This window comes from Saimiri boliviensis, chromosome 11 (genome assembly GCF_048565385.1).
Source record: "Saimiri boliviensis isolate mSaiBol1 chromosome 11, mSaiBol1.pri, whole genome shotgun sequence".
NCBI classification, from domain to species: Eukaryota; Metazoa; Chordata; class Mammalia; order Primates; family Cebidae; genus Saimiri; species Saimiri boliviensis.
The window spans coordinates 86,429,447-86,456,953 of NC_133459.1; the positions used below are offsets into that span (position 1 = coordinate 86,429,447).

Below are 27,507 nucleotides of genomic sequence, written 5' to 3' on the forward strand. Positions count from 1 at the left end.
TGTAGGCAGCATGATACAGAAGTAGAAAGAATGTTAGGCTGAAAGACAGATGACTTGAGTTCTTGGCTGAGCTATGCCACTGAATAGGTATGTGACCTTGAGACAAATCAATTATTCATCCTATGTCTGTTTTCTTATCTAGAAAATGAAGGGCTGGACTAAACTATAATTAAGATGCCCTTGAGCTTTCAAATTGTTTAAGTTTAGTGGATTTCATGAACCATAAATCCAATGCTATTTTCATGTCAACTTGAATTTTCTTCACTGCAGGTTACCTTTTTTAATCCAGTTATTGAAAGAAGACCAAAACTTCAAAGACAAAAGAAAATTTTTTCAAAACAACAAGGTAATTACTAACAGTCAAATACATAGCATTTTGTTGTTTTCTTAATCTAGTTACAAAGTAATAGCCATGTATGTTTGTTTGTTTGTTTGTTTGTTTTGTTTATTCATTTCTAACTTTTTATTAAGGAATATTTAAAATGTATCTGTAAGTGGAGAGACTAGTGAAATGTTCAGTCACCCAGCTTCAACAATAATCAATTCATGGCCAATTTTATTTTATCCATATGCATTCCTCTCACTACTTTCTCAAATTTGAAGGAAACACAGACATAATGCTGATTTATTCATAAAGATTATAGCTTATATCTCTAAAATACAAGATTTCTTTTTAAAACCATAACCACATATTACTACTAGACTTGAAAAATTCTTAACCTATTTATTTTTAAAACTTACACTATTTTTACTAGCAAATAGCTAAAAACTAGTTTTTTTAAGTGACAAATTTTGTTTGTTCCTCATAGATTATAAACTGATGAATATGAATTTTTAAATTATGGCTTTTGGTTATATAAAGAAATTACTTGTTTTATTTTTGTTATTCTCAATATCTACAGGCAAAACATTTCTCAGAGCTCCTCAAATGAATATTAATATTGCCACTTGGGGAAGGCTAGTAAGAAGAGCTATTCCTACAGTAAATCATTCTGGCACCTTCAGTCCTCAAGCTCCTGGGCCTGCTACAGTGCCAGTGGTTGATGTACGCATCCCAGAACTAGCACCTCCAGCTAGGTATGTGTCTGAGATTTTAAGCGCCTGTTATACAAAGTTAATGGGACATTCTTACATGTTGATTACAGCAGGTGTACTGAGAGTCTTGTTTTTTCCCCAAGTAGTATCTTGAAAGTAATGTTCTGTTTACTTAAAAAGTAAATCGTTTGCTTTAATTTTAAAGCTGCTTAAAATACAGACTTTCTATTACTGTTTTGGTGAGTTACTTTATCTTCCATAAGTGATTCTACAGTAACCAAATTGGACTTTGATCTTGAGCCCGAACCTCCTCCAGCCCCACCACGAGCTTCTTCCCTTGGAGAAATAGATGAATCTTCTGAATTAAGAGTTTTGGATACACCAGGACAGGCAAGCCATTTTAAACCTTGCATAATTCCTCTTCACCAAATGAATTAGCAGTAAAAGCATCATAGTGAATAAGGTGTACATTTCCATTTAAAGTTGCGACTGAACTGTGTATTATTTTTGTTTCTTATAGTCTAGTTTCAGCTAAATTAGACTGAGTTGATAGGAGATAACCAACTTCTCAATGTTGGCAAGACATTGTCGTTAGCCTCTGGATGCTAATGGGCCAGAAGAGATAGAATAGGCTACTTAAATAGAATAGGTAACATAGGAGTGTGGTTGATACTACATGACATAGTGCCAGAAACACTGTTCTTCTAACTTGATTGACAGTATGCATTGAAGATGATAATTGTTAGTTTTTCCTTTTGTGTGTTTGCTTGCTTGCTTGTTTGTTTTTGAGACAGAGTTTCACTGTTGTTGCCCAGGCTGGAGTGCAATGGCTCAATCTCAGCTCACTGCAACCTCTGCCTCCCAGGTTCAAGTCATTCTCCTGCCTCAGCCTCCCGAGTAGCTGGGATTACAGGCATGCACCACCACACCTGGTTAATTTTGTATTTTTAGTAGAGATGGGGTTTCTCCATGTTGGTCATGCTAGTCTCGAACTCCCAACCTCAGGTGATCTGTCCACCTTGGCCTACCCAAGTGCTGGGATTACAGGCATAAGCCACCACACCCGTCCCAGTTTTTTTGTGTTTTTTGGATAAGTTTAATATAAAATTAATGGCCTCAGCTACTTGGGAGGCTGAAGGAGAAAGATAACTTGAGGTCAGGAGTTAAAGACCACTCTGGGCAACATAGTGAGACCTGCCTCTAAAAAAAGAAAAAAACAATTTTAAAGAATGAATATCTGAATTTTACTTTTCACTCTAACATTTATATTGATTTCTGAAATATTTTCCTCAATTTTATCATTACCAAATAAGTTGCTTTCCGGGTATTTCTGTGATTTAATGAGTATTTAATATTTTACAGGATTCAGAGACTGTTTTTGACATTGAGAATGACAGAAATAGTATACTTCCAAAATCTCAATCTGAATACAAGCCTGATATTCCTCAGTCAGGCCTAGAATATAGTGGTATTCAAGAACTTGAGGATAGAAGGTAAAGAATATATACCAAGTTTTGCTACTACATGTTTGGTACCATACTTTATTGTCTTATTTTTAACTGAAATTTCTCTTTTCAGATCTCAGCAAAAGTTTCAGTTTAATCTACAAGATTTCAGGTGTTGTGCTGTCTTGGGAAGAGGCCATTTTGGAAAGGTAATCTTTTGAAATTTTTTTCGAATAGCCACAGCATTAATAACTCAAGTAGAAAATAATTATTTTAATTTTATTTCAGGTGCTTTTAGCTGAATATAGACACACAAATGAGATGTTTGCTATAAAAGCTTTAAAGAAAGGAGACATTGTGGCTCGAGATGAAGTAGACAGGTTAGTTTTTTAAAATGAAATTGTTTATTTTTCTGAATTGAAATGGTGTATATATTACAACAGCGAAACTTTACAGTTTCACAGTAATATATGAAGAAATTAAATATAATGTATCTATATTTGACATCAGGTAGACATCAAATAGTTTTTCTATTTAGCCATTTCCTTTTTACCCTTCTTGTGACAATTTTCGGTTACTGGATACCAAAAAAAGATGCATAGATCTTAAATGAAATGATAAAACATCATTTACAAATAATCTACAGTTAACAGAATAGTTTATTTTACAAAGCAACATATATTATCTTATTTTTTCTCCTCTTTTTCTTAAAAACATGGTTTTTGACCATAACATCTTACCTTTCTGTGTCTAATAAAGTAAGTTGTAGATACATCTTATACAGTATCAAAATGCAAGGATTTGGGGTGTTAAGATTATAATTCACTTAGAGAATATACTTTAAGAAATGACTGTCTTATTACAGAATAATTAAATATGGACATTATTATATAAAATTGGCATATTTATCACAGAAAGAGGCTTTCATTGGACATTTTTCTTATACCACTAGGAAGCATATATTAATATCAATGGTAGACAGCCCTGTATAATGAAGGGAGCACTGGGCTATGACTGAGAAGGCTGACTTTTCTAGTCTTTATTGCTCCTCCATAGCAAGGATTTGACCCCAGGGCATTTCACTGAACACCTTTGAGCCCCAGTTAACCCGTATATTTTAAAATGTATTTGTTTTGGTAATACTTGCCTTACTGAGTTGCATTAAGTGCTATATAGATATGCCAAATTGCAACTTTTAATGGTTTTTCCCCACCATATGGGTAGTTCTTAGAATAAGGACAGGTCTCAAAAGATAGAGATTTTTTTTTAGTGTTAAATAAACTTTTCCTTTTTGATTTATTTTTCACCTCTCTTTCTTTTTCACTGTTTCTCATACTTCTCAATCACATCAAAACAAATGCTTTCCTGTTACCTGATACTAAAGATCTTGCTGGATATTCATAAAATATTTTGAATACCATATTACAGGTTTAGAATTGTTGTTATGTTATACAAGCAGATGATTAAAGCAAGTCTGTGATCCCGTGAAAGCAAGTCTTTGATTCTAAGTCTGTTTATACTTAGAATAATAGAAGGGTCAAATGTTTTTCTTTCCTAAAGGAATATTTGCTTTTCTCCAGATTCTTAAATGGTAAATTCATTTACTTTCTAAAATAATAGGCTGTTTACTACTTCTATTAATCTTGATTTATATAACTTTCTGCCACGTTGTTACTTCTTTGTGCTGAATCTTTGTAGATGATTAATTTCTAATTAATTCTACAGAAAGTTCAGATCAAAGGATGGTCTGTAGCCAGAATCTAGGCCATTACCTCTACCAAAAATTAATCCAGCCTTGTGCAAAGACAGGGTCTCACTGTGTCACCCATACTGGAGTACAGTGGCGTTATCCTAGTTCACTGCAGCCTTGAATTTTTGGGCGCAAGCTGTCTTCTTGCTTCAGCTTCCCACTGGGACCACAGGTGCATACAACTGATCCATCTACATTCCTTTCCCCCATAGAGTCGGGGTCTTGCTATGTTGCCCAAGCTGGTCTCAAACTCCTGGCTTCAAGCAATCTTCCTTGGCTTCCTGGAAGTGTTGGAATTACAGGTGTAAGCCACCACGCCCAGTCCTTACATAAATCTGTGTACTTTTCAGTAACCTGAAAATTTAAAAATCTCAAGTAGAACTGGTATAAGAAGAGAGAGAAGAAAAATTCAAGAGAGAGAAATAAAACTCACTCTTAGAGAAATTTGAGGAAGGAAAGTAAGAAAAAGGAGTAGTTTGAAATTTCTAGCATATCTGGAGGAAGGCCAGAAAAAATATCAGTTTATGAGTTTTATTATTATTATTATTGTTATATTATTATGAGTTTTTTTTAAAAGACTAGCATAGTTTTAAAAGTAATATATTTCATTATTTACAAGTGTAAATAGTTAATAACTCAAACTAAACTTATTATAACTGAGCAGAATTTTAAATATTTACTTTCTACTTCCAGGTCATCTTTTTAAGCCATAGAATTCAGTGTTATTGTTTATTTTTTAATAGCTGTTTCTAGAATTGTGTGTGTGTGTGTGTGTGTGTGTGTGTGTGTGTGTGTTTGTTTTTGTTTTTGAGACAGAATCTCACTGTATTGTCCAGGCTGGAGTTCAGTGGTGCAATCTCAGCTCACTGCAACCTCCGCCTCCCCAGTTCAAGTGATTCTCCTTCCTTAGTCTCCCAAGTAGCTGGAATTACAGGTACACACCACCACGCCTGGTTTATTTTTGTATTTGTAGTACAGACAGAGTTTCACCATGTTGACCAGGCTGATCTCAAATTCCTGACCGCAGGTGATCCACCCGTCTCAGCCTCCCAAAGTGCTGGAATTACAGGCATGAGCCACTGTGCCTGGCCAACTTTATTATTATTAATGACAGTTCTCCTAGTCTCAATTTTCTTTCTATAGTTTGTATTATTTTATTTTACTTAGAAATTACCTTTTTAAATAAATCATAGAAAATTTCAAATCAGCCTCTTTTTAAATTAACACAAATTATGGATTCTAAAGTAAAATGTTAAATAATTTATGAACAATGATCATGTTCTGTGTACCCACCATTAGTAAGCACATAAGTCCTGTCTGCCCTTCAACTGCTGAGTAAGGATATTACGTTTATGTTATTGCAATGCCTCCTCACTTAGCTTCCTTTTCTTTCCAATTTATATTTCAACACAACAGAATAGGGTTGGAAGTATATTTTTGTATTTGTAGAAGAAAGCACAGCTAACCAGTTTATGTAGGATTCAATCCAAAGACCTTGGTTTTATTAATGGTGATGTTTTCCCCTGACTAAAATAACTATTTATATAAGTTTTCAGGTTTCTAACTTATCTAGTAATGTAGTGAACTTTGAAGAAAGTACACGAAACATGTTAGGAGAGAACTAGGCACTTAGGGAAACAAGGCATAAATACATTATGTAATAAAGGTGGCTAGATAGAGTTGAGGTAAAAATAACCAATACAGTCAATAGCAGTTCTTAGGAGGAAATCAGTGTACTGGTGTATTACTATACCATAATGCATGTGGTGTATTGCTCCCCAGGTGTGCTACTCTTCTAGTCTTCCCTGTTTTATTAAACAGCATGAACAGTTGTTCATGCAAGAACACAGTCATTCTTGGTGCTCCTTTTTCCCTTACCTACAACACTCAAACTATTAGCAAGTCCAGCCAACTTCACCTCTAGAATATATCCCAAATCATGGAAAGCATAAAACCAATGGTAAATCTCTATTGTATTTATTCTTAAATTTTCATTCCACATCTGTAATCTGATGAAGCAGCAACTGACATTTGTGTTGCCCTTTCACTTTGACCCCTTTGTTTGATTCTTGTCATCATCATTAGAAGTATTCAGAGCAGGATTTAGGTAGAGTCTTATAAAAGATGTTGGATTTTTGCTGAGTTCTGGTAGACAGAAGTTATTTGGGAATAAGGAGAGAAGAGTGATGATAATTTAGAGGGAAATGTTCTGGACAGGATGAATAAGCTTTAAAGTTTTAAATAAGTTCAGACTGTTGCATGGACTTTTATGGACAATACACAATTTAGATAATGTGGGACAAGTTACAGATTCCTGTGCAGTAGCTTTTTTGTGTGTTATAAAATGCATGAAATTAAAATTATAGTGACAATTTGGATCTATAAAGAGCCTTCCTTCTTCATCTCATTGTCCTAAGACATCTATGCAGATGTATTATCATTATTGTAATTCAAATAATTCTTGCGAATGGCGTTAGTCATTTCAAGGGGTAGTCCAGCCAGTGAGTCTCAAATCTTTTATACCACTTACATGTTTCCACCCAGTTGTGTCCAGTCGAGAATAATTGATTCATTCATAAATTCACCCGTAATGAATTAGTGAGTCACCCATAAATAAAAACTATGGGCAGGGGCTGTCCTGGTGGTTCATACCTGTAATCTCAGTATTTTTGGAGGCCAAGGCAGGAGGATTGCTTGAGACCAGAAGTTCAAGACAAGCCTGGGCAACATAGTGAGACCCTGTTCCTATCAAAAAATAAAAGCTAGGCATGGTAGTACATGCCTGTAGTACCAGCTACTCAGGAAGCTGAGGCAGGAGGTTCACTTGAACCCAGAGTTCAAGGTTACAGTGAGCCATGATCATGTCACTGCATTCCAGCTCCTGAAAGACAGAGCAAGACCCTGTGTCAAAAAAAACCACAAAACTATAGACAATGAAGAGAACATCTACTTAATCCTAAAATATCTTAGTGTTGTCTTATTTCATCTGATTGTTTTATCTACATTTACCCAAAATTCAGATTGGCTTAATAAAGCAGATGTTTTAGAATATGTCTTACAAATCTTGTCCAAAGAAGTTTTTAGTACATTATTTTCTAGTAAATTTAAATGGTGACAAAAATAAAAACTATTAATTCTTTTTTTTTTTTTTTTTTTTTTGAGACGGAGTTTCGCTCTTGTTGCCCAGGCTGGAGTGCAATGGCACGATCTTGGCTCACCGCAACCTCCGCCTCCTGGGTTCAGGCAATTCTCCTGCCTCAGCCTCCCGAGTAGCTGGGATTACAGGCACACGCCACCATGCCCAGCTAATTTTCAGTATTTTTAGTAGAGACGGGGTTTCACCATGTTGACCAGGATGGTCTTGATCTCTTGACCTCGTGATCCACCCGCCTCGGCCTCCCAAAGTGCTGGGATTACAGGCTTGAGCCACCGCGCCCGGCCCTATTAATTCTTTTTAATCTTCTATGAGTTTATTTATAATAGTGCCTTAATATGTAGTAACATTTAGAAACTTTGCCATGTAGCCTCTTTATTTTCCAGTCTTTTATAATTTTATGCAGCATGTCTGTACCTCTCAACTTTATATCAATTTTATATGATAAAAAAAATTGAATACTATAGCTTGTGAATTATAGATACTGTCCTTGAAATTACCTTCACCACAAACTTTAAATTTTTCAAAATATGCTTTAAATTGCTAAAATCTCTGACCAATTCCTGAAGAATTTTTATAATTCATGCTTAATTAAGCCTTTTAAAAAATTAACTATAACCACTAACCATATATGTGCTATTCTGAGACTATCAATGTGAACTCTATAATCTTTTATGTCATGCTAATTATGTTTTAGTTTCTATTAATATATTTCAACTAAAGATACATATTTTAGGTAGATCAGTTTTCATAGCACATATTGCAAAACTAAGACCACATGTTATGATTTTTAAATTATAGTTAAAATTGTGCTTATTTTAAAGTTTAGTAATTTATAAAGAATATTATTTCTAACTAGAATTATTTTTAATCTGCTTATTTTTAAATCTTTTCTTTTACAGCCTGATGTGTGAAAAAAGAATTTTTGAAACTGTGAATAGTGTAAGGCATCCCTTTTTGGTGAACCTTTTTGCATGTTTCCAAACCAAAGAGCATGTTTGCTTTGTAATGGAATATGCTGCCGGTGGGGACCTAATGATGCACATTCATACTGATGTCTTTTCTGAACCAAGAGCTGTGTGAGTATGCTTTGGACATTTGTCTGAGTTCTCCCATGACTGATTTCATTCTGGGGAAGAAAAGAGATTCTGTGAATTTTAGATTTTTTTTCCTAACGAAATAGATCTTTGTGAGAAATATTAGAACTCCTTATATACCTTTTTGGCAAATACTTTTTGTATGTATTCTGTTGTCTGTGTTGAAAATGTCATGGATTACCCTAAATCACAATTGATAGTTTAGATAAACAGTTTAGGTTCATTTTAGTAAAATTTCTTCTTTTTTTTTTTTGCTTTTACATTTTCTCACTGGAGAATACCATCCAGTATTACAGCTTTAAAGACAAATTATACTCAAAATTCACTGTTAGTTTTTGAAAAGAAAGTACAGAAGAGTCTGTATCGTATATTTATGTAAAATAGTTGTGCTTACCTTTCTAAAGGATAATTTAAAAGAGTATCTATCAAATATTTGCTTCCTTGTGCTTAAAGTATCTCTGAACAACTATAAAAGAAATGTGTGTGTGTTGCCTCCAAACAGAGAGAAAAAAAGCAGACTAAACCCTTTTTATAGTTTTTAAATTCAAGGTTTGGCTTATTCAAATAGATTAAATAATAGTAAATACTTGAAATTACATATGCATGTGTATATATTTTCCGTTATTATCCTAATTTTACAGCTGTTAAATGGTGTAGCTAGGATTTGAACCTAGGAAAGTGCTATTAATACCTATATCCTGCATGCTGATGTTTACCAAATTCGTGTCTCCAGCCTTGTCCTCTTACCTAAACTTCCAACTCTAATAATATTCAGTGGTCAGCTAGCTTTTCCATTTGTGTGGCTAAATATCTTATTTAACATCTTAAACCGAACTGATTTTTTCCATTTTTCTACCCACTTCATCCATTACTCCCCCAGGCCTGCTACTCTCCTAGTCTTCCCTATTTTATTAAACAGCAATATCAGGTTCAAGCCAGAACACAGAAAGTCATTCTTGATGTTCTTTTTCCCTTACCTTCAACACTCAGGCTGTTAACAAGTCCAGCCAACTCTACCTGTAGAATATATGCCGAATGATAGGAAGCATAAACCCAGTAGTAATCTCTATTGTATTTACTGTTTAGTTTTCATTCCACGTCTATAATCTGATGAAATAGCAACTGACTTTCATGTTGTACTTTCAGTTTGATTCCTCTATTTGATTCTTGTCATAACCATTAGAGGTATTTAGAGCAGATAGGTGTAATACTGTCATAACCTTCAAGTTTCAGGTGAGGAAATAGGGGTTAATTCTAATGGGTACTGAAACATTTTTAAAGGAGGCAAAAGCCAAAAAGTAGTAGAAGGCTACCAATAAATCATTTCCTCAATATTTAAAGCAGAGCATTACAATTATGCCTAGCCTTATGCTGCCATGGGAATTTGTTTGGTTTTATTTTTTTAAGCTTGTTTTTGTTTTTAAAATAATATGTAAATGTAGTTTACATTAAGAAACTGTTATTTTTTCTGAGAATATAAATTATATACAAATAAAATCATAAAATCCAGTGAAAATGGAAGAATACAGTGCTATATTAAGGAACTCCAAATCTGAAGTACCTCTCTTTATCATTCGGTTCTCAGATCAAATGTCATTTCTTTAAAGGTAATTTTCTGAGTACCTTAGCTAAAATATCACGTCACTAACCAATTCCGTTCACTCTATTTTCTGTTTTGTCCTTTAGATCATTTTAGTTCTACATGAAATCATGTGATGTAAATTTTTATCATCTGTCTTATTTCACTAAAGGAAAGGAGCAGGGACCATGTCTGTCCTGTTTATTAGTGCAACACCTAAATGAATACCTGGCACATATTAGGCAATCAGTGAATTTTTATTGATTGAACCCATAGAATCAAAATACCTTGATTTCTAGCTTGGTTAGGTAGTCTGACTTTAGATGTATTACTTACTTTTTCTGAGCTTCATTTCCTGCTTCTGTAAAATGTTTATCTTAAGGCTTGATTGAAGATTAAATTAGCTAATAAGTGAAAATGACTGACACAATACCTGACACACAGGAGCATTCAATAAAATAATGTATTTTAGATAGAATACCCAATTAAGGCAGTCTGTTTACAAACAAAGAAATCGTCCATGAGCCGTGGCTCATGCCTATAATCCCAGCACTTTGAGAGGCAGAGGCAGGTGGAACACTGAAGCTCAGGAGTTCTAGAGCAGCCTGGCCAACATGGTGAAACCCCATCTGTACTGAAAATATAAAAATTAGCTGGACGACGTAGTAGGTGCCTGTAATCCCAGCTACTTGGGAAGCTGAGACAGGAGAATCACTTGAACTCCAGGGGTGGAGGTTGCAGTGAGCCGAGATCATGCCACTGCACTCCAGCCTGGGTGACAGAGTAAGACTCTCAACTCAAAAAAAAAGGGGGTATTTTTAAATTGTTACCGTAGTGTTTTGCCACTAAAGTAAGTTTGCAAGAAAATTATGTTTAACTATCTAAAGCAATTTTTTCTCTTTGAGACAGTCTCGCTCTGTCACCCAGGGTGGAGTGCAGTGACCAGATCTTGGCTCACTGCAACCTCTACCTCCCAGGTTTAAGAGATTGTCCTGCCTCAGCCTCCCAGGTAGCTGGGACTGACTACAGGCACAGGCCACCACGCCCAGCTAATTTTTGTATTTTTAGTAGAGATGGGGTTTCCCTATGTTGGGCCAGGCTGGTCTCAAACTCCTGACCTCATTTGATCTACCTGCCTCAGCCTCCCAAAGTGCTGGTATTACAGGCGTGACGCCTGATCATCTTTTTTTTTTTTTTGAGACAGTTTCGCTCTTGTTTCCCAGGATGGAGTGCAATGGCACGATCTCGGCTCACTGCAACCTCCGCCTCCTGGGTTCAGGCAATTCTTCTGCCTCAGCTTCCCGAGTAGCTGGGATTACAGGCATGTGCCACCATGCCCAGCTAATTTTTTGTGTTTTTAGTAGAGACGGGGTTTCACCATGTTGACCAGGATGGTCTCGATCTCTTGACCTCGTAATCCACCACCTCGGCCTCCCAAAGTGCTGGGATTACAGGCTTGAGCCACCGCGCCCGGCCTATGCCTGACCATAGTGAGCAATGTTAAGCTTCTGTTTATTTTAATAAACTTCAGTAGATCCTTAAAACTTCTGGTAAGTTATATAATTTTTAATGTATAATCAAGTAAGTATTTTTAAGTAGTTACATTTTATTTTATTTTTGTTTTTGTTTTTTATTTCTGTGTTGGGGAGTCTAAGCCCTGATGAAACTGCCTGGTGGACCCTGACCACCCCACCAAGCCCCACATTTAAAAATTACTAATCCATTTTTATAAAAATAGGTAAATACAAAACATAGCTATATTGTCTACATGTGAATGTAAATATATTCTGAAAGTTTGTAATAATGTTAAAGTGACAAGAATTGTTATCTCTGTGAGAGGCAGTGTAATTGAGGTGAGATAGAGCTAGATGGATGAAATGGTGTACTTTGGACAAGGGTATTATGTTTTACAGAGAAAATATTCATGTTATTACTTTTATAATTAAAAGCTAATTCTCCTAAGTACCTCTTTATAGGCTATTCTACACTGAAGACATTTGCATTTTTAAATCTATTCATTCATTTCCTCCTTGTTCAATAAGCCTGTCATGTATATCAGCATTATACTATGCATTTAGGATAAAAACTGAAAAGACAAACATGGTCCTGAGCCTCAAGAATTATTTTCTCCTTGGCCCAAGGTTTCTGAGATCCAAACCCATAAACCCAACTTTCAGATACCATCACCTGTCCCACAGACAAAGTCAACATGTGAAATGCCAAACTTACTTTTGTCACAGAGCCTTGGCTACTTCTGTTTCTTTCATCTGTTCATTTTACTAAGATGGAAACCTTGAAAGTTATCTTAGATATCTTGAAAGTTAGCTCTTCCCACTTCCTTATCCTGTAATGGGATACCACCTTCTGTCATGTGAGTTTTTAAGTTCTTGTGAATCTTACTCTTTGTTACCACTACAGTGGATGTTCTCAGGATCTTTTCATCCATATTATGATAAAAGCCTTATCTGTCCTTTTTTCCTCTGGATCTCTACCTACTTCTCCAGCCTTCAGATTGCTACCAGAAAACTCTAACATAAATGTCATTATTCTCCTCTGATAAAAATGGTTTGATTCTCTTGTCACAGGGAGAAAAAATTTCAGTATTCTTAATATGACATTCAAGGTCCTTCACCCAGGCTATCTTTTCAGGCTAATCTCCACCTTCTTCCCCATTTACACCCAAACTTCAGCCACACCAAACTTACTTGTTACCAAACATGTTATGCTTTTTGCACCTCTGTTTCTTTTTTCTCCCAGGTAAGTAGCCTGTATTTCACCCACAAACTTCTGCCTGTCACACTGTCCTTTGTCCTTATGGTACATTGTAATTCCTCCTACAAAACCAGATCAAATGTCCCCTCTGAGGTTCTCAGTGACTCCACTAGGCAAAGTTGATGGCTTGCATTGTCAAGACTGTACTTTTCCAATTTTTAAATTTTACCCCTAATGTCTAGTACAATGTGTGACTCATAGTAGGGACTAAACAAATATTTGTGAAATACATTAATGACAGGTCTGCGTTGAAGTACAAACATGTAAGCTGGTATTCAAGAGTAGTGAAATTTATTAAACTCCTGTTGATTTAATTCTTCAAACAGATTTTATGCTGCTTGTGTAGTTCTTGGGTTGCAGTATTTACATGAACACAAAATTGTTTATAGGTAAGTAAATTTTTAATTTTTTTCTAATGCCTTGCTTGGTGTGATTTAGAATTCAAGATAGTGTTTTGTTTTTTCTTAAACAGGACATTTTACGTTTAACCAGCTTCTTAATTTTCTCCTTCATCTGATACATCAAACACCAATTTTGAAAGACATGTATGTGGTCAGCACAATGATTATATCATGAACTTTGTTTCCTAATCCACAGCACATTTTCTAATTAAAATCGTCAAATTATGAGTTGGTCTATGATAGTGCATTTCTCAACAATATTCATCCTAATGAATATTTTGCATTCAAACGACCCATTGCAAAAAAATTCTATAGACCAATACTACTAAAAATGTGTCCATGATAAGACAAGTAGCTTGTGAGAGTGTAAAACATTACACTGCTTCCGTCATTAAGAAGCCTTGCTGTCAACTAAACTAAATAGTATGTTGGTGGCCGGGCCTGGTGGCTCATGCCTGTAACCCAAGCACTTTGGAGGCCAAGGCAGGCAGATCACCTAAGGTCGGGAGTTCAAGACCAGCCTGACCAACATGGTGAAACCCCATCTTAAAAAAAAAGAAAATAGTATATTGGTGATGTAGCTGATCTCTGTATTGGCTCCTTATCAAATTGCAGACTAGTAACAAGTAATTTGTGACCCAGCAGCTAGTCTGTGAACCACACTTTACTAGCGCTTACTGCCCAAGACCAGGCAGATTATGAGAAGGCTAGTCAGAAGTAGAAGACTATAAACATTGGATTATTTAAGGTTCTTTTTATTTTTGAGGTGGAGTTTTGCTTTTGTTCACCCAGGCTGGAGTACAGTGTGCGATCTTGACTCTCAGTAATCTCCGCCTCCTGGGTTCAAGCAATTCTCCTGCCTCAGCCTCCTGAGTACCTGGAATTACAGGTGTCTGCCACCATGCCCAGCTAATTTTGCATTTTTAGTATAGACGGGTTTTCAGCATGTTGGCCAGGCTGGTCTTGAACTCCTGACCTCAGGTGATCTACCCACCTCGGCCTCCCAAAGTGCTGGGATTATAGGTATGAGCCACCAAGCCTAGTTGGTTTATTTAAGCTTCTAATGATGTTTTCATGATAAGGTCCTATTTAGCCCAAAGGATAAACTATTTCCTGGGCACAGTGGCTCATGCCTGTAACCCCAGCATTTGGGGAGGCCAAGGTGGGAGGATTGCTTCAGCCCAGGAGTTTGAGACTAGCCTGGGCAACATAGTGATATCCTGTTTCTACAAAAAATTTGTAAATCATCCAGGAGTGGCGGCATCTGCCTATACTCTTGGCTATTCAGGCAGCTGAGGTGGGAGAATTGCTTGAGCCTGGGAGGTTGAGGCTGCAGGGAGGCGTTACGATACCACTGCACTCCACTTGGACAACAGAGTGAGACCTTGTCTTTTATTTTGTCTCACAAAAATAAAAAATAAATTTATAAAAATGGATAAGCCAGGCGCGGTGGCTCACGCCTGTAATTCCAGCACTTTGGGAGGCCAAGGCAGGTGGATCACGAGGTCAAGAGATCGAGACCATCGTGGTCAACATGGTGAAACCTCGTCTCTCCTAAAAATACAAAAAATTAGCTGGGCGTGGTGGCACGTGCCTGTAATCCCAGCTACTCAGGAGGCTGAGGCAGGAGAATTGCCTGAACCCAGGAGGCGGAGGTTGTGGTAAGCCGAGATCGTGCCATTGCACTCCAGCCTGGGTAACAAGAGCGAAACTCCGTCTCAAAAAAAAAAAAAAAAAAAGAAATGGATAAAATATTGTCAATTTGCCTAATTTGTAATCTATTAGTATGGATGGACAGCTTTCTCTCATTCTTTTAGATGATTAAACCTGCCCTCTGATGTTTTATTAATACTGTCAACCTTACATTTCTTTCTTATGGATGGTATATAAGCAGACTTTAAAATTGGATTAAGTTGGCCAGCCACAGTGGCTCATGCCTGTAGTCCCAGCACTTTTGAGGTCAAGGCAGATGGATCACTTGAGGTCAAGAGTTCGAGACCAGCCTGCCAACATGGTGAAACCCATCTCTACTACAAATACAGAAAAATTAGCTGGACTTGGTGGTGGGCACTTGTAGTCTCAGCTACTTGGGAGGCTGAGGCATGAGAATTGCTTTAACCTGGAAAGTGAAGGTTGCAGTGAGCCAAGATCACACCACTGCATTCCAGCCTGAGTGACAGAACAAGACTCTCTTAAAAAAAAAAAATTGAATTAAATTAGATAAACACAAATAACAAATTAAATACATTTTTCCTTTTTTATGTAACAGGAGAATAATTTCTCATAAGCTGTCTGATATAAAAGTAAGTTTACTTACTTTTGATAAGTAAACTTACCAAAAGGAAGAAAACTGAATGCTTGGGATAATAGTATTTAAATCTCAAATCATAACTTGGAAAACCCATTTTTAGTAAAGAAAAAATACAGTTCCAGTTGAAAATATTTTTTTAACTCTATAACCTACTGATTTCTTTAATTTTTTTTTCCATGCTGTATCTTTTTATCCTGAACAGAGATTTGAAATTGGATAACTTATTGCTAGATACAGAGGGCTTTGTGAAAATTGCTGATTTTGGTCTTTGCAAAGAAGGTAATTGAATGTTTTAAAGTTTGTTTTCTGATAAAATACTGTTTCTTTGTACATCAGTAATTTTCAAGTTTGTCTATGGAAAACCGTTTTTAATTTATTCTTCATTTGGACATTACAGATATAATAAAGAAATTGTTCATATAACCTATTTATCACATTAAGAATTTATTCTGTGAGTACAAATAAGGTTAGATGTGTAGAAATCATAATAAGCTTCTCTGCACTATTAATAATTCTGTCACTACTCTAAGAAATTATTGATTAAGCACCAAATTCATTTATTCTGGTGAGACTATACACAGTGAATTTCATAGGCCTGATAATATACTTCAGCTTCTTAAAACTAGAAGTGTTTAAAAATAGAAAATAAATAGAGATAGATATATCAAGTATGTTTTTTGTATATTCAAAAATAAATGGGGGAAATTTGAATCAGAGGTAACATAAGAAAGGATAAAGATCATGGGCTTAGGCACCAAACAGTCCTAGGTTTGAATTGTGGCTTTGCCAGTATTTGCTGTTTTTTGTTGGAAAACTTAGTTTCAACCTCTTTGAGTCTATTTCCTCAACTATTAAAAAAGGACATAGTTCTTTCTGTTTACTAGTACTAACATCGTCTCCCTCTACACTGATGGCTTCTTGTTTCTTATTTAGCTTTGTTTCCATAGTACATAACACAGTCCTTGGTACATCTTAAGTATTCAGTAAGTGTTTGATTAATAAGTAGTTAGATGAATAAATAAATGAACTCTGTAGAAATATGTCCATCACATACCCACTGATCTAATTGCTGAGTCAAGTAAGTCTTCTCTCTAACTGGGCTTCTTTTTATTGGACACGGTTGATCTAAATGCTTTTGTTCCTCAGCATCTCTCCTTAGCTGGCTGTTCTTCACTGCCATTTTTTGACTAGCAGCTATATCCTAATGACTCCCAAATCTATTATTTCCTTTCCTATGGATATATATTCAACTATCTACTAGACAGCTCTACCTGAATAGTCAATAGACACCTCAAACACTACCCAAACAAAAATCATTTATTGTCTGGTTGCTAGTTGATAATTTACATGCATAAATTGTGTAGTGATGAAATTAGGGCTTTTAAGATATACATTGTATACAGATAACATACATTGTACCCATTAAGTAATTTCTCACCATCCATCCCTCTCCCACCTTCTCACCCATCTGGGTCTTCCTTGTCTTATCATTCCATGCTGGTAGATGATATTATTAGCCCTCATAATACAGATGAGGAAACCTAGGCTTTGTTGTTAGACAACTTTCCCAAGCTCTCACAGTTAACAAGTGACAGAACTGGAACTTAAACCAGGTTATTAGTCTAGAGCCTAATATTAACCACTTCCATGGATGTTTACCAGTCTATAAGAAACATAATTTCTATTTCTTTGTTAATTAACTTTTTCCTAATTTTGGCCAAGTCACTAAAAGGCTGGTGCAGAACTTATATAGATATTAATACTATGTCACTGTTTTTTTAAAATAACATTTTATTGAAGAAAATAAAAAACATTATGATAGTGTTAAAATTTTGCCAAAAAAATTTCTTCACCCCTATATGCTACTGTATCTAATTTTGCCCTTCAAGTCTTGGTTCATAGACATACAAATTCATTTCTGTTTTACAGTTACTATATATGCATACCTAATTGTTCTTAATTTAGAATTGAGAGATTTTTTTAAAAATTCCTAATAAGATGACACTTATGACAAGTTTTTAACACTTTGGAATAGAGACAGTATCTTCAGTATGTAGACTATATTCGATTAACATATTAATAAACATGAGGAACATATACCTAAAATCTAGTTAGCTAAATATTAATACAGGCTGAGTATCACTTATCCAAAATGCTTAGAATGAGAAGTATTTATAATGTTTTAAATAACTTTGTTATAAAACTGAGCATCTGTTAAATACTTAGGAAATTCTCTATGGCATTATGTTGGTACCCAAAATGTTTCAGATTTTGGAGCTAAAATTTTAGATTTGGGATTTTTTGAGTTAAGGATGTTCAACCCGTACTATTTTGCGCTCATGTGTGCGCTCTCTCTCTCTCTCTCTCTCTCTCTCTCTCTCTCTCTCTCTCTCCCTTCCTCCCTCCCTCCCTCTCTCCCTCTCTCCCTCTCTCCCTCTCCCTCTCTCCCTCACCCCCTCTCTCCCTCTCCCTCTCCCCCTTTCTGCCCCCCGGCCCCCACCTCTCTATACACACACACACACACACGTATTTTTTATTTTTTTAATTACTTTATTTTTTTTGAGACAGAATTTTGCTCTTGTCACCCAGGCTGGAGTGCAATGGCAGGATCTCAGCTCACTGCAACTCTCCTGCCTCAGCCTCCTGAGTGGCTGGGATTACAGGTGTAATGGCAGGCACCATCACATTCAGCTAATTTTTTGTACTTTTGTATCTTTTTTTTTTTTTTTTTTTGTAGACACGGGTTTCACCATGTTGGCCAGGGTGGTTTTGAATTCTTGACCTCAGGTGATCCACCCGCCTTGGTCTCCCAAAGTGCTGGGATTACAGGTGTGAGCCACGGTTCACGGCCCTATCTCTCTATATTATAAGATACATTTGGTCAGCTTCTGATTATCCAAGGGTTTGCTTTTTGGTATTTTTGAAACTGTTATTTTTTTATAATGTTTTTATAATGAAGTAAATAAGTGTATTTAAGATTGAATTAGAAAGATGATAGAACTTCACAATCAGTTCATTTTGTTGTGATTTCTTAGCTCCCTTTTTTCAAGAAAAAATAGTAACTGAAAAGAAACATGGATATTTTGCTTATTTTTACCCATTAATTAGTAGCATTGCTATTGCAGTTTTTGCTATACTAGATTTTACTGTTTTCTTTAAATGTATTTGATATGTCTGAATTTGTTCACCATACACAAATGTGCAACTTTAATTTTACCTCCCAAAGATATCTTTGATTATTTTTATGCTAGACTTGTTTCATTTGCTAACAAATGTTTAAATTGTATCTTTTCCAGGAATGGGATATGGAGACAGAACAAGCACATTTTGTGGCACTCCTGAATTTCTTGCCCCAGAAGTATTAACAGAAACTTCTTACACAAGGGCTGTAGATTGGTGGGGCCTTGGTGTGCTTATATATGAAATGCTTGTTGGCGAGGTAAGCAGTGTGAAATAGGTAAGAGAACAGAGGAAGGATGATTGAAATAATAAAGCAATGTGATTTATAAAACCACCTAATACTGTCTTCAGTATGAGTGGAATGGAATTTACATTTTATAAATATTTATAATATACTAGTAGTCAACTATCTTTCTTTAATAAAGTTTTTATGTAGTTTGTGGAATGCATTGCCAGTGCTTTGAAAATTTTTCCTTGCATTTCAGTATTGTGCTTTGGTTATGTTTTCTGATTGTAAGACATAGTCTTTATAGGGAATAGAATAATAGGAAGACTAATAAAAAGAGTGTACTCTGTACCTGTAAAGAAAAGCCCACTATAGATTGGTCAGAAATAAATGTTACCTTTGACTTCCTCTAGATGGAAGTGAGTGACACACTGTGCGTCCTTACCTCACCAGGAAACTACTAAAGTTCCTGAGGAAGCAAAGTAGAATTTCATAAGAACAAAATGAATGGAGAGGAGAAAACCTATGGTGGCTGTGAAGGCCCTGATGATGCCATATATGTCAAATTGATATTGTCCAATGGCCATGAATTTATTGTAAAAACAGAGTGTGCATTAACATCAGGCACAATGAAAGCCATGTTGAGGGGCCTAGGTCAGTTTGCTGAGAATGAAACCAATTAGGTCAGTTTTAGAGAGATACCTTCACATGTGCTATCAAAAGTATGCATGTATTTTACACTAACAACTCCACCAAGATTCCTGAATATCCAATTGCACCTGAAATAGTACTAGAACTGCTTATGGCTGCAAACTTCCTAGATTGTTAAATAAAATAAATTATAATTTAGAAAAAGAAAGAAATGTTGCCTTCAAAAACGGTAGAGTTAAAAAGATTAACATTTTTTTCCTACTGTTTTCTGTAGATTAACTTAAATTTCTGAGGATAATTGAGTTGTACATAGAAATTATTACCATTAGGAAATAGTTATGTTAAATAAAGCAATAATAAGAGGCTAATAATGTGTTATTTATAAATTGTTAGGAATGTTGAATTGTGGTGAAATTTGGAAAGAGTAAATCTTTTAATAAGTAATTGAAGACTACTTGAATGGACATGAACTGGAGATGCAAGAAAAATTATTTTAAGGGACTGGTTCATTATTTTGCAGTTTCCCCATGCCAACAATCTTTGTTGCACACTTTAAAGAAGTTAGAAGCTGAATGAACAAATCATCAAATTGAATATCAGAAATTTCTAAAGTTTTGTTCTGTGTTTCATTTATTGGCACTTACCCCAAACAAATAAATCGTTTTAGTTTATCCAGATGGATAGCCCCTTTTGGTATGTCAAATTGAAGTCGATTCTTTGGAAAAGGAGAATTATGGCTAATTAAAATAAAATTTGTCATGTGCTAAGCACTGTTCTATGTGCTTTAAATATTTGTTTAATTTTGTAACAGCCTTTAATATGCTCAATAGTGATCTTATGCCCATTTTCCGAGGTGTAAATAGAGACACAAAGAGATTAATAACTTGCTTAATGTCACACAGCTCTCATGTGGTAGAGCTAGAATTTTAGCCTTGTCACTCTGGCTCCAGAATATATCTCTAAAGCATTTGGGCTTTGCTGCTCCAGGATAGGATATTCAGTTCATCCAGCCTTGTTTCTGTTCTTAAGACCAGTAGTCCAGATCTGAATTTTCACCTCTATTTAGAAAAGCTGTTGTGGCCGGGCGCGGTGGCTCAAGCCTGTAATCCCAGCACTTTGGGAGGCTGAGGCGGGTGGATCACAAGGTCAGCAGATTGAGACCGTCCTGATCAACAAGGTGAAACCCCGTCTCTACTAAAAATACAAAAAATTAGCTGGGCGTGGTTGTGCGTGCCTATGATCCCAGCTAGTCAGGAGGCTGAGACAGGAGAATTGCCTGAACCCAGGAGGCCGCGGTTGCGGTGAGCCGAGATCGCGCCATTGCACTCCAGCCTGGGTAACAAGAGCAAAACTCCGTCTCAAAAAAAAAAAAAAAAAAAGCTCTTGTGCAGTGTTTAGGTTGGAAAGATTTCTTTTAGTCCCTGTCCACAGTGGCTTTTACTTTCTGAGAATGCCAAAAGTTCTCAAAATAATCCTCTGTAAGCTCTGGCATACTTGAACTCCTCCCCACCCCCTTTCTTTATTTTAAAAGTAACATTATGGGGTTTTTTGTTTTGTTTTGTTTAATATTCAAGTAAGTATGATATTATGAGATTCAATTATGTGCTTGCTTAAAACTTGTTCTCCATGTTATAGATGACATGTAAAATAATATGAGTTTATTATAAAATACTGTAGAATTAATAGCCAGTTGATTCTACTCCCTCCTATTATAAAGCCACTGGAGGATTTGGCAGAAAACAAGGAAGCTTCATATTTTTTAAAAGAGCTAGTTGATTGAGCTCTTTTTTTTTTTTTTTGAGACGGAGTTTTGCTCTTGTTACCCAGGCTGGAGTGCAATGGCACGATCTCGGCTCACCGCAACCTCCGCCTCCTGGGTTCAAGCAATTCTCCTGCCTCAGCCTCCTGAGTAGCTGGGACTACAGGCACGCGCCACCATGCCCAGCTAATTTTTTGTATTTTTAGTAGAGACGGGGTTTCACCATGATGACCAGAATGGTCTCGATCTCTCGACCTTGTCATCCACCCGCCTCGGCCTCCCAAAGTGCTGGGATTACAGGCTTGAGCCACAGCGCCCGGCTGATTGAGCTCTTAATTACCTAGAAGATAAAAGACAATGAATCTGGCTATTTCTTCACAGTTATTACTTGCAGTTTCTTCTTAGTATCTCCACAAGCAGGTAGCTGGTAAAAGAACTAAACTTAAAACTCATCAGTCTACTTCATAGTTTTATAGCATTAGTGAAACGCTAGTGATAACTTCTTTTTAACTATGATGAAAGTAAGGTTTGGCTTAAGTTTATGTCAGATTTCTCAATTATTACAAATAATTATAAACTCACTGGATATGTTATACATCTTCAAATTTGTATACTTCTGCTAGTTTTGAGGACTGGAAAGACTCCAGGAATAAACAAACATCCCAAGTCCCTTTTTTCCTGTCTCAGACGAGAGTGAAGATGCCAGAGAGCTTGAACGTAATGCCGGACATGGTTTTAGATGCTGTCAGTGTTGACATCTGAACAGACTATTGGTTTATTTTAAATGTGCTTACTACACATTTTAACAAATGTTTAGATATTTCTTTGCTATTCAGATACTTGTAGAGTGACAGTTTTCAGGCACAAAATTGTTCAAGCAGAAGATACAAGTGCTCTCTTTGTATTATTCATTGAAATTCCCATTGATAATTCTAGTAAAACAAAAATTTCCCCTGACTTGCTGTTTCAGTCCCCAAGAGAAATTAGACTGTCCCATGTACTACATTCAATTTAAGTATTTTGAGTATAGTACATGTCTCAGGTAGTATATTTGATTTATGTATTTTGAATGAGTAAATTAACAAACTAAGGTTTTGGTAATTGAAAGCTTTGAAATTTTTTTAGCTATGAGCAGTCAGATTAGAAAATTAGAAGGCTCAGCCTTAAGAAGTTGGATTCTGAATTTATTTTCACAGATTCCTTAAAGATTGCTCCCATTCCCTGGATATTGCTTTCTGCTTATTATTCTTTAAAACTTAATTGGAAGCAAGCAGCCAAATCAAATCTAATGAGAATAAGTAAACCTGTATTTCTTCAATAGCCAATGAGAAAATAAGGTTCAAGATACTGATTCCTTTCAGTGATTTTAAGGAATTAAATGATACTTACACATTTGCTTTCTGATTTTAAAAATAATTAAGTGATTTTTAAGCCATCTGAAATTCTGTGACAGGCAGTCACATTTGATAGACACATTTTCAGCCTGGGTGAAAGGTTATCTCTTTGTGAATCAAATTGTCATACTGAATATAATGTAACTACTTTTTTTATGACTCAGGGTCATTATGAAAAATGATTTTAATACTCTGCTTACTGAAATGCCCTAAGACTTTTTGTATTTAGAGCATTAAAAAAATGCCTGGCAGTGTGTGCTTTTTGGGTTCTTTTCAGTCCAATTTTGTTAGTAGCTGCTGCTTAGTATAGTCATTATGCCTATTAATTTCTAATTGTGTTTTACCACCATTAATTTACTACTGACTTTAAAATCCAAAGCACATTCATAGCTGATGTATTTCCAAAGACTGCTTTCCTTTATTACATAACACTTATTACCATATTAACCTTATCCATTTTCTTCTGTCTTTCCACAAGATTAAGGTTCTTCAGGATTGTATCTATTAACTAAATATTCCCCACTGTCTGTTAGACACTCTAAAAATTGACTATCTGGCCAAGTAGGTGATTGAGTGAATGAAATAAAATGGAATGGAGTGGAATGAAATGGAATAGAATGAAATTAATTGAAAGGTCATATCATATGTAAGATAGACAAAATTTTAATGATAATGATGGACATACATGAGATAGACAAACTTATAAATTTCTATAAAATTTAAAGATTTCAGAAAGAGTATATGGTATATTCCCTCTGTAATAGATGCATATCTATTGTCACTTCTTACAGTTCTTTTGTTGTCATTCTTGTTTTGGTAGGTATGGATTTTTTTTTTTTTTCACTGCCTGGATCTTGGTTGTACTTTGAATAGGTAATAAGATTTTACCGTCTTAAAACTTGCTTTAACTTACTCAAAGGTATTTCTTCTAGTCTCCCTTTCCTGGTGATGATGAAGAGGAAGTTTTTGACAGTATTGTAAATGATGAAGTAAGGTATCCAAGGTTCTTATCTACAGAAGCCATTTCTATAATGAGAAGGGTAAGAATTAAAATAAGGATAAGTTTTTTTTTTTTGATTACTTCAATTTTTTATACTAAAGAAAATTTCCCAGTAGAACTTCAGAAGTTGTTTTTCAGTTCATAAGTGTTGCATGGCTTAGACAAAAACAGACAAAATACATCTGAGATTTTAAAGTAATAATTCTTATCAGTCAATTTCAGTCTATTGGTTTTATTTTAACTTTTTAATCTTACATTGTGCTAGTTGTTAAGAAGAAATCCTGAACGGCGCCTTGGGGCTGGTGAGAAAGATGCAGAAGATGTAAAAAAGCACCCATTTTTCCGGGTAAGTGTGACTATTTTAAATTTTTTATGAAACTAATGTGATTAGATGTAGAAAACTAAACTAGTGATTTTCTATTTTATGATCCAGCTAATTGACTGGAGTGCTCTGATGGACAAAAAAGTAAAGCCACCATTTGTACCTACCATAAGAGGAAGAGAAGATGTTAGTAATTTTGATGATGAATTTACCTCAGAAGCACCTATTCTCACTCCACCTCGAGAACCAAGGATACTTTCGGATGAGGAACAGGAAATGTTCAGAGATTTTGACTACATTGCTGATTGGTGTTAAGTTACTAGATACTGCGAAACCAAGCAGACTGACTCACAAGAAGACCTCTTAAAAATAGCAACCCTTCATTTGCTCTCTGTGCCACCAATAGCTTCTGAGTTTGTTTTTTTTTTTTTTTTTTTTTAATTGAAACGTGAAGATTTGTTTAAAAAGAACCATTCTAATACTTCTTGAAAAGTGGCTTCTCAATGTACTTCAGCGTAAATATGAGCACTGGAAACAGTTTCATGGAGTTTAAGTTGAGTAAACATCGGCCATGAAAATCCATCACAAATACTTTTGGATCAATACTCTATTTTAAAAAAGAAAGAAAAAAAAAAACCACTCTTTTATAATCCCTACCTTTGCCATATGCCTGCCTTAAGTGGGAGGAAAATTAATCACTTAACTATGTTTTACAAAAAGAAAAAAAGGGCTCGGAATGCTATTACTGTTCACACAAAGTGATTGTTTGAATAAGGCAAATGCTCTTTTAAAAAAAAAAAAAAAGAAATTACTGTAATATCAAAAAACATAGTTTGTACACAATTTGGGGTTTGATTTTTTTTTTAATTGATGTCTTATTTTATAAATGTTCTGTATTTATTAGGAGAAAACTTTATATTGCCTTATTTTATCAACCATGTAACAGAGGCTTATAGCTTTCCAACAGAGCTGCTTGCCAAACAATTTATTTTGTTTATTAAAGAGTGCTGAAACAAACAAGATCAGCATTTACTTAAGATGTTAAGAATGAGAACTTTTAATCAGCTGAACCAAGATATTGTTACCTGTATGCATTCCCAAGGTCTAGACACTCAGTATGTTCAGTCATATTTTCTTCCAGAATCAGTGAACTGCTTACTCCTTTTTTGATAGTCACTCGAATCTACCAACCTATTTCACCTTGTTTTTATGTCTGTCTGCTCTAGAAGGGAACTATAAGTTGGTTAAACCATAGGGATTATCATTGTATACATGCTGTGAACATGTATATGTGCAAGTTGTAATGTATTCTGTGTTGTAGGCTTGCTATTTAATTTCACCACTTCATCACTTTTGTACAGTGGCCAAGCAGACACCTCAAACTCCAGCATTTACATTAAGTGCATTTGTATATTTTAGGCCACTGGATCCAGATTTTATATTGGCAGTTACTGAGGGCAAAAGCAATATGTTGTAACAGAATGTATAAATATTTTTGATAAAACAGTCTATATTTTATAAAAAAAAATTATAACACTAAAGCTGTACCTCAAAAGTCTCAAAAATAATTTGATCAAATATTTTATACAACTCTTCAGAGGATCCGTCTGTGGCTTTTTATACTCTTATAGGGTTGTCTTTTTGTAAACCATGACTTTCCACTTGCCTGTACTTTTTTGTTTGGGTTTGGTTTGATTTTACATTTTTTCCTCCTAGACTATGACTTTATTGTTTTTTCTTAGGTTAGTAATAGCATCTTTGATCCTGTGCTTAGCATGTTAGGGTCATTATACCTCAGGAATAGCAAACTATTGAGTAACCTTACTGAATTAACTATTTAATCACAGTGAGCTCATCTCTTAAAAATTGTTTAGGTGTAAATCTTATGAGGAACATGAAAAAGCACACTGATTTATGGAGAGTTGAGCTAAAAACATTTATAAATATTTCAGCCTTGCTGGGATGTTTTAGCATCTTTTCATTGTACTCTGAGAACAATTAAAATTGTCCAGAGATCATTTACATTACCTTCCAAGTTGTTTATTACTCAAGATCCTTTGGGAGAAAATATTATAGAAAGAGGGAAGAATATGTGGTTTAAAGTTATTTTAAAATGCCAGTTAACTTTCTTGGCAAAGGACAATAGAGGAACTTAGCTTAATTGTCTGGCTTTAATTTAAACAGTGTTAATACAACATTAAAATAAAACACTAAATACTTTTGAGGTACAGTCTGCTCACCTTTTTTGGTTCTCAAATATGCAAAGAAAGTAATGTCTAAAATAGGCTTTTAGCGTTAAAAACTGACATAGCATTTTATAACTACACAGTGTACAGAATTTTTTTTTAATTGAAGTCAATCACTAAAAAAATTAGAGGGCAGGGTCTATTTACACAATTAAGCTGAAGAAAGCACTAATTTTTTTCTGTAGTTTATATATATTTTAGTCAGATTTAAAATTTTAAGCTTTATAGAGTGTAAATATATTTTGCTATTACTGTATGTGTATGACTGCTCAAGCACTTTGTAAAGAAATTAGGATATTTTAGAATGGTACACTATGCATTCAAATGAAATGTGCCTTTCACTATGTCATTCTAGGAAAACAAGTGTTTTGCAGTCATAAATTATCACAAATGCACAAATTAAAGTCTAAATAGATTGAAATTTGTAACTTTGGTTTCAAGTATTCTTTCTTTTTAGAAATTTCCTAATGACTAAAATATTCTTTAACTTTTCTGTGTTCAAAATCTCAAAGACTAATAATTAACTTTAGTAAGCCTTCTTGTAAGTACTTTTTGCCCTAGGGAAGGCAAAAACCATGAACATTCAGAGCAAATTGTCCACTTCGCTGGGAATAATGGGAAAAGTTTGTATTCTGCTCCTATAAGGTCAGTAGCATCTTTTATTTGAAGCGTATTTATGGACTGCTTACTGTGTATAGATACTGAGAATAGGAAGTTTTTTTTAAGCAACAAAATGTTGATGAATGGAGAACAGCCTGCTTTAATATTAAGATGAAAGCACCAGTATTGTATGTACTTTTATCTTGTTTGAGGTTAACTTATTTTAATTTAGGACCTGACTTCTCCAAAAGGTAAATGAATGAAACAGAATACTAGTCATTTTATAGCAATCTTATTTAGAAATTACAAATGGAATATTTTAGAAATGTAAAATGATCCATGCTCCCCTGTAACACAAATTGAGGACATAATGGAAATTGCTATCATTTATTGACTTGGTAAATCTGCCATATAGATTCAAATCTAACGAGATTTTTGCAGATACTACCAGTATTCCCAAAGCAACTAAAGGAGTAAATACAAAAAATCCAAAGAAGCAATACTAATCCCCAGATCATAATCCTAATTTAAATTTAGAATTCTTATTTACCTTCTAGCCGTCTTTTGAGGTCTAGGATTTCTCTG

The 27,507-nt window shown here is 35.1% G+C and overlaps 1 protein-coding gene and 1 pseudogene across 5 annotated transcripts in view; both read left to right on the forward strand.

The window, feature by feature from the left end:
• The window catches only part of PKN2 (protein kinase N2), a 161,308-nt gene extending 134,558 nt beyond the window's left edge, over positions 1-26,750 (forward strand). For all 5 annotated transcript variants that reach the window (XM_003943260.4, XM_010331123.3, XM_003943261.4 and 2 more), the window contains 13 exons: positions 271-346; positions 903-1,077; positions 1,299-1,425; positions 2,398-2,528; positions 2,614-2,689; positions 2,769-2,860; positions 8,287-8,463; positions 13,159-13,221; positions 15,747-15,823; positions 18,841-18,983; positions 23,687-23,794; positions 24,020-24,100; positions 24,188-26,750. In XM_003943260.4, coding sequence (XP_003943309.3) covers positions 271-346; positions 903-1,077; positions 1,299-1,425; positions 2,398-2,528; positions 2,614-2,689; positions 2,769-2,860; positions 8,287-8,463; positions 13,159-13,221; positions 15,747-15,823; positions 18,841-18,983; positions 23,687-23,794; positions 24,020-24,100; positions 24,188-24,391 — 1,530 coding nt within the window. In that variant the 3' untranslated portion in view covers positions 24,392-26,750. The remainder of the gene's footprint in view (positions 1-270; positions 347-902; positions 1,078-1,298; positions 1,426-2,397; positions 2,529-2,613; positions 2,690-2,768; positions 2,861-8,286; positions 8,464-13,158; positions 13,222-15,746; positions 15,824-18,840; positions 18,984-23,686; positions 23,795-24,019; positions 24,101-24,187) is intronic.
• LOC141580293 (elongin-C pseudogene) lies at positions 19,001-23,680 on the forward strand (annotated as a pseudogene).
• Positions 26,751-27,507: the final 757 nt, after the last annotated feature.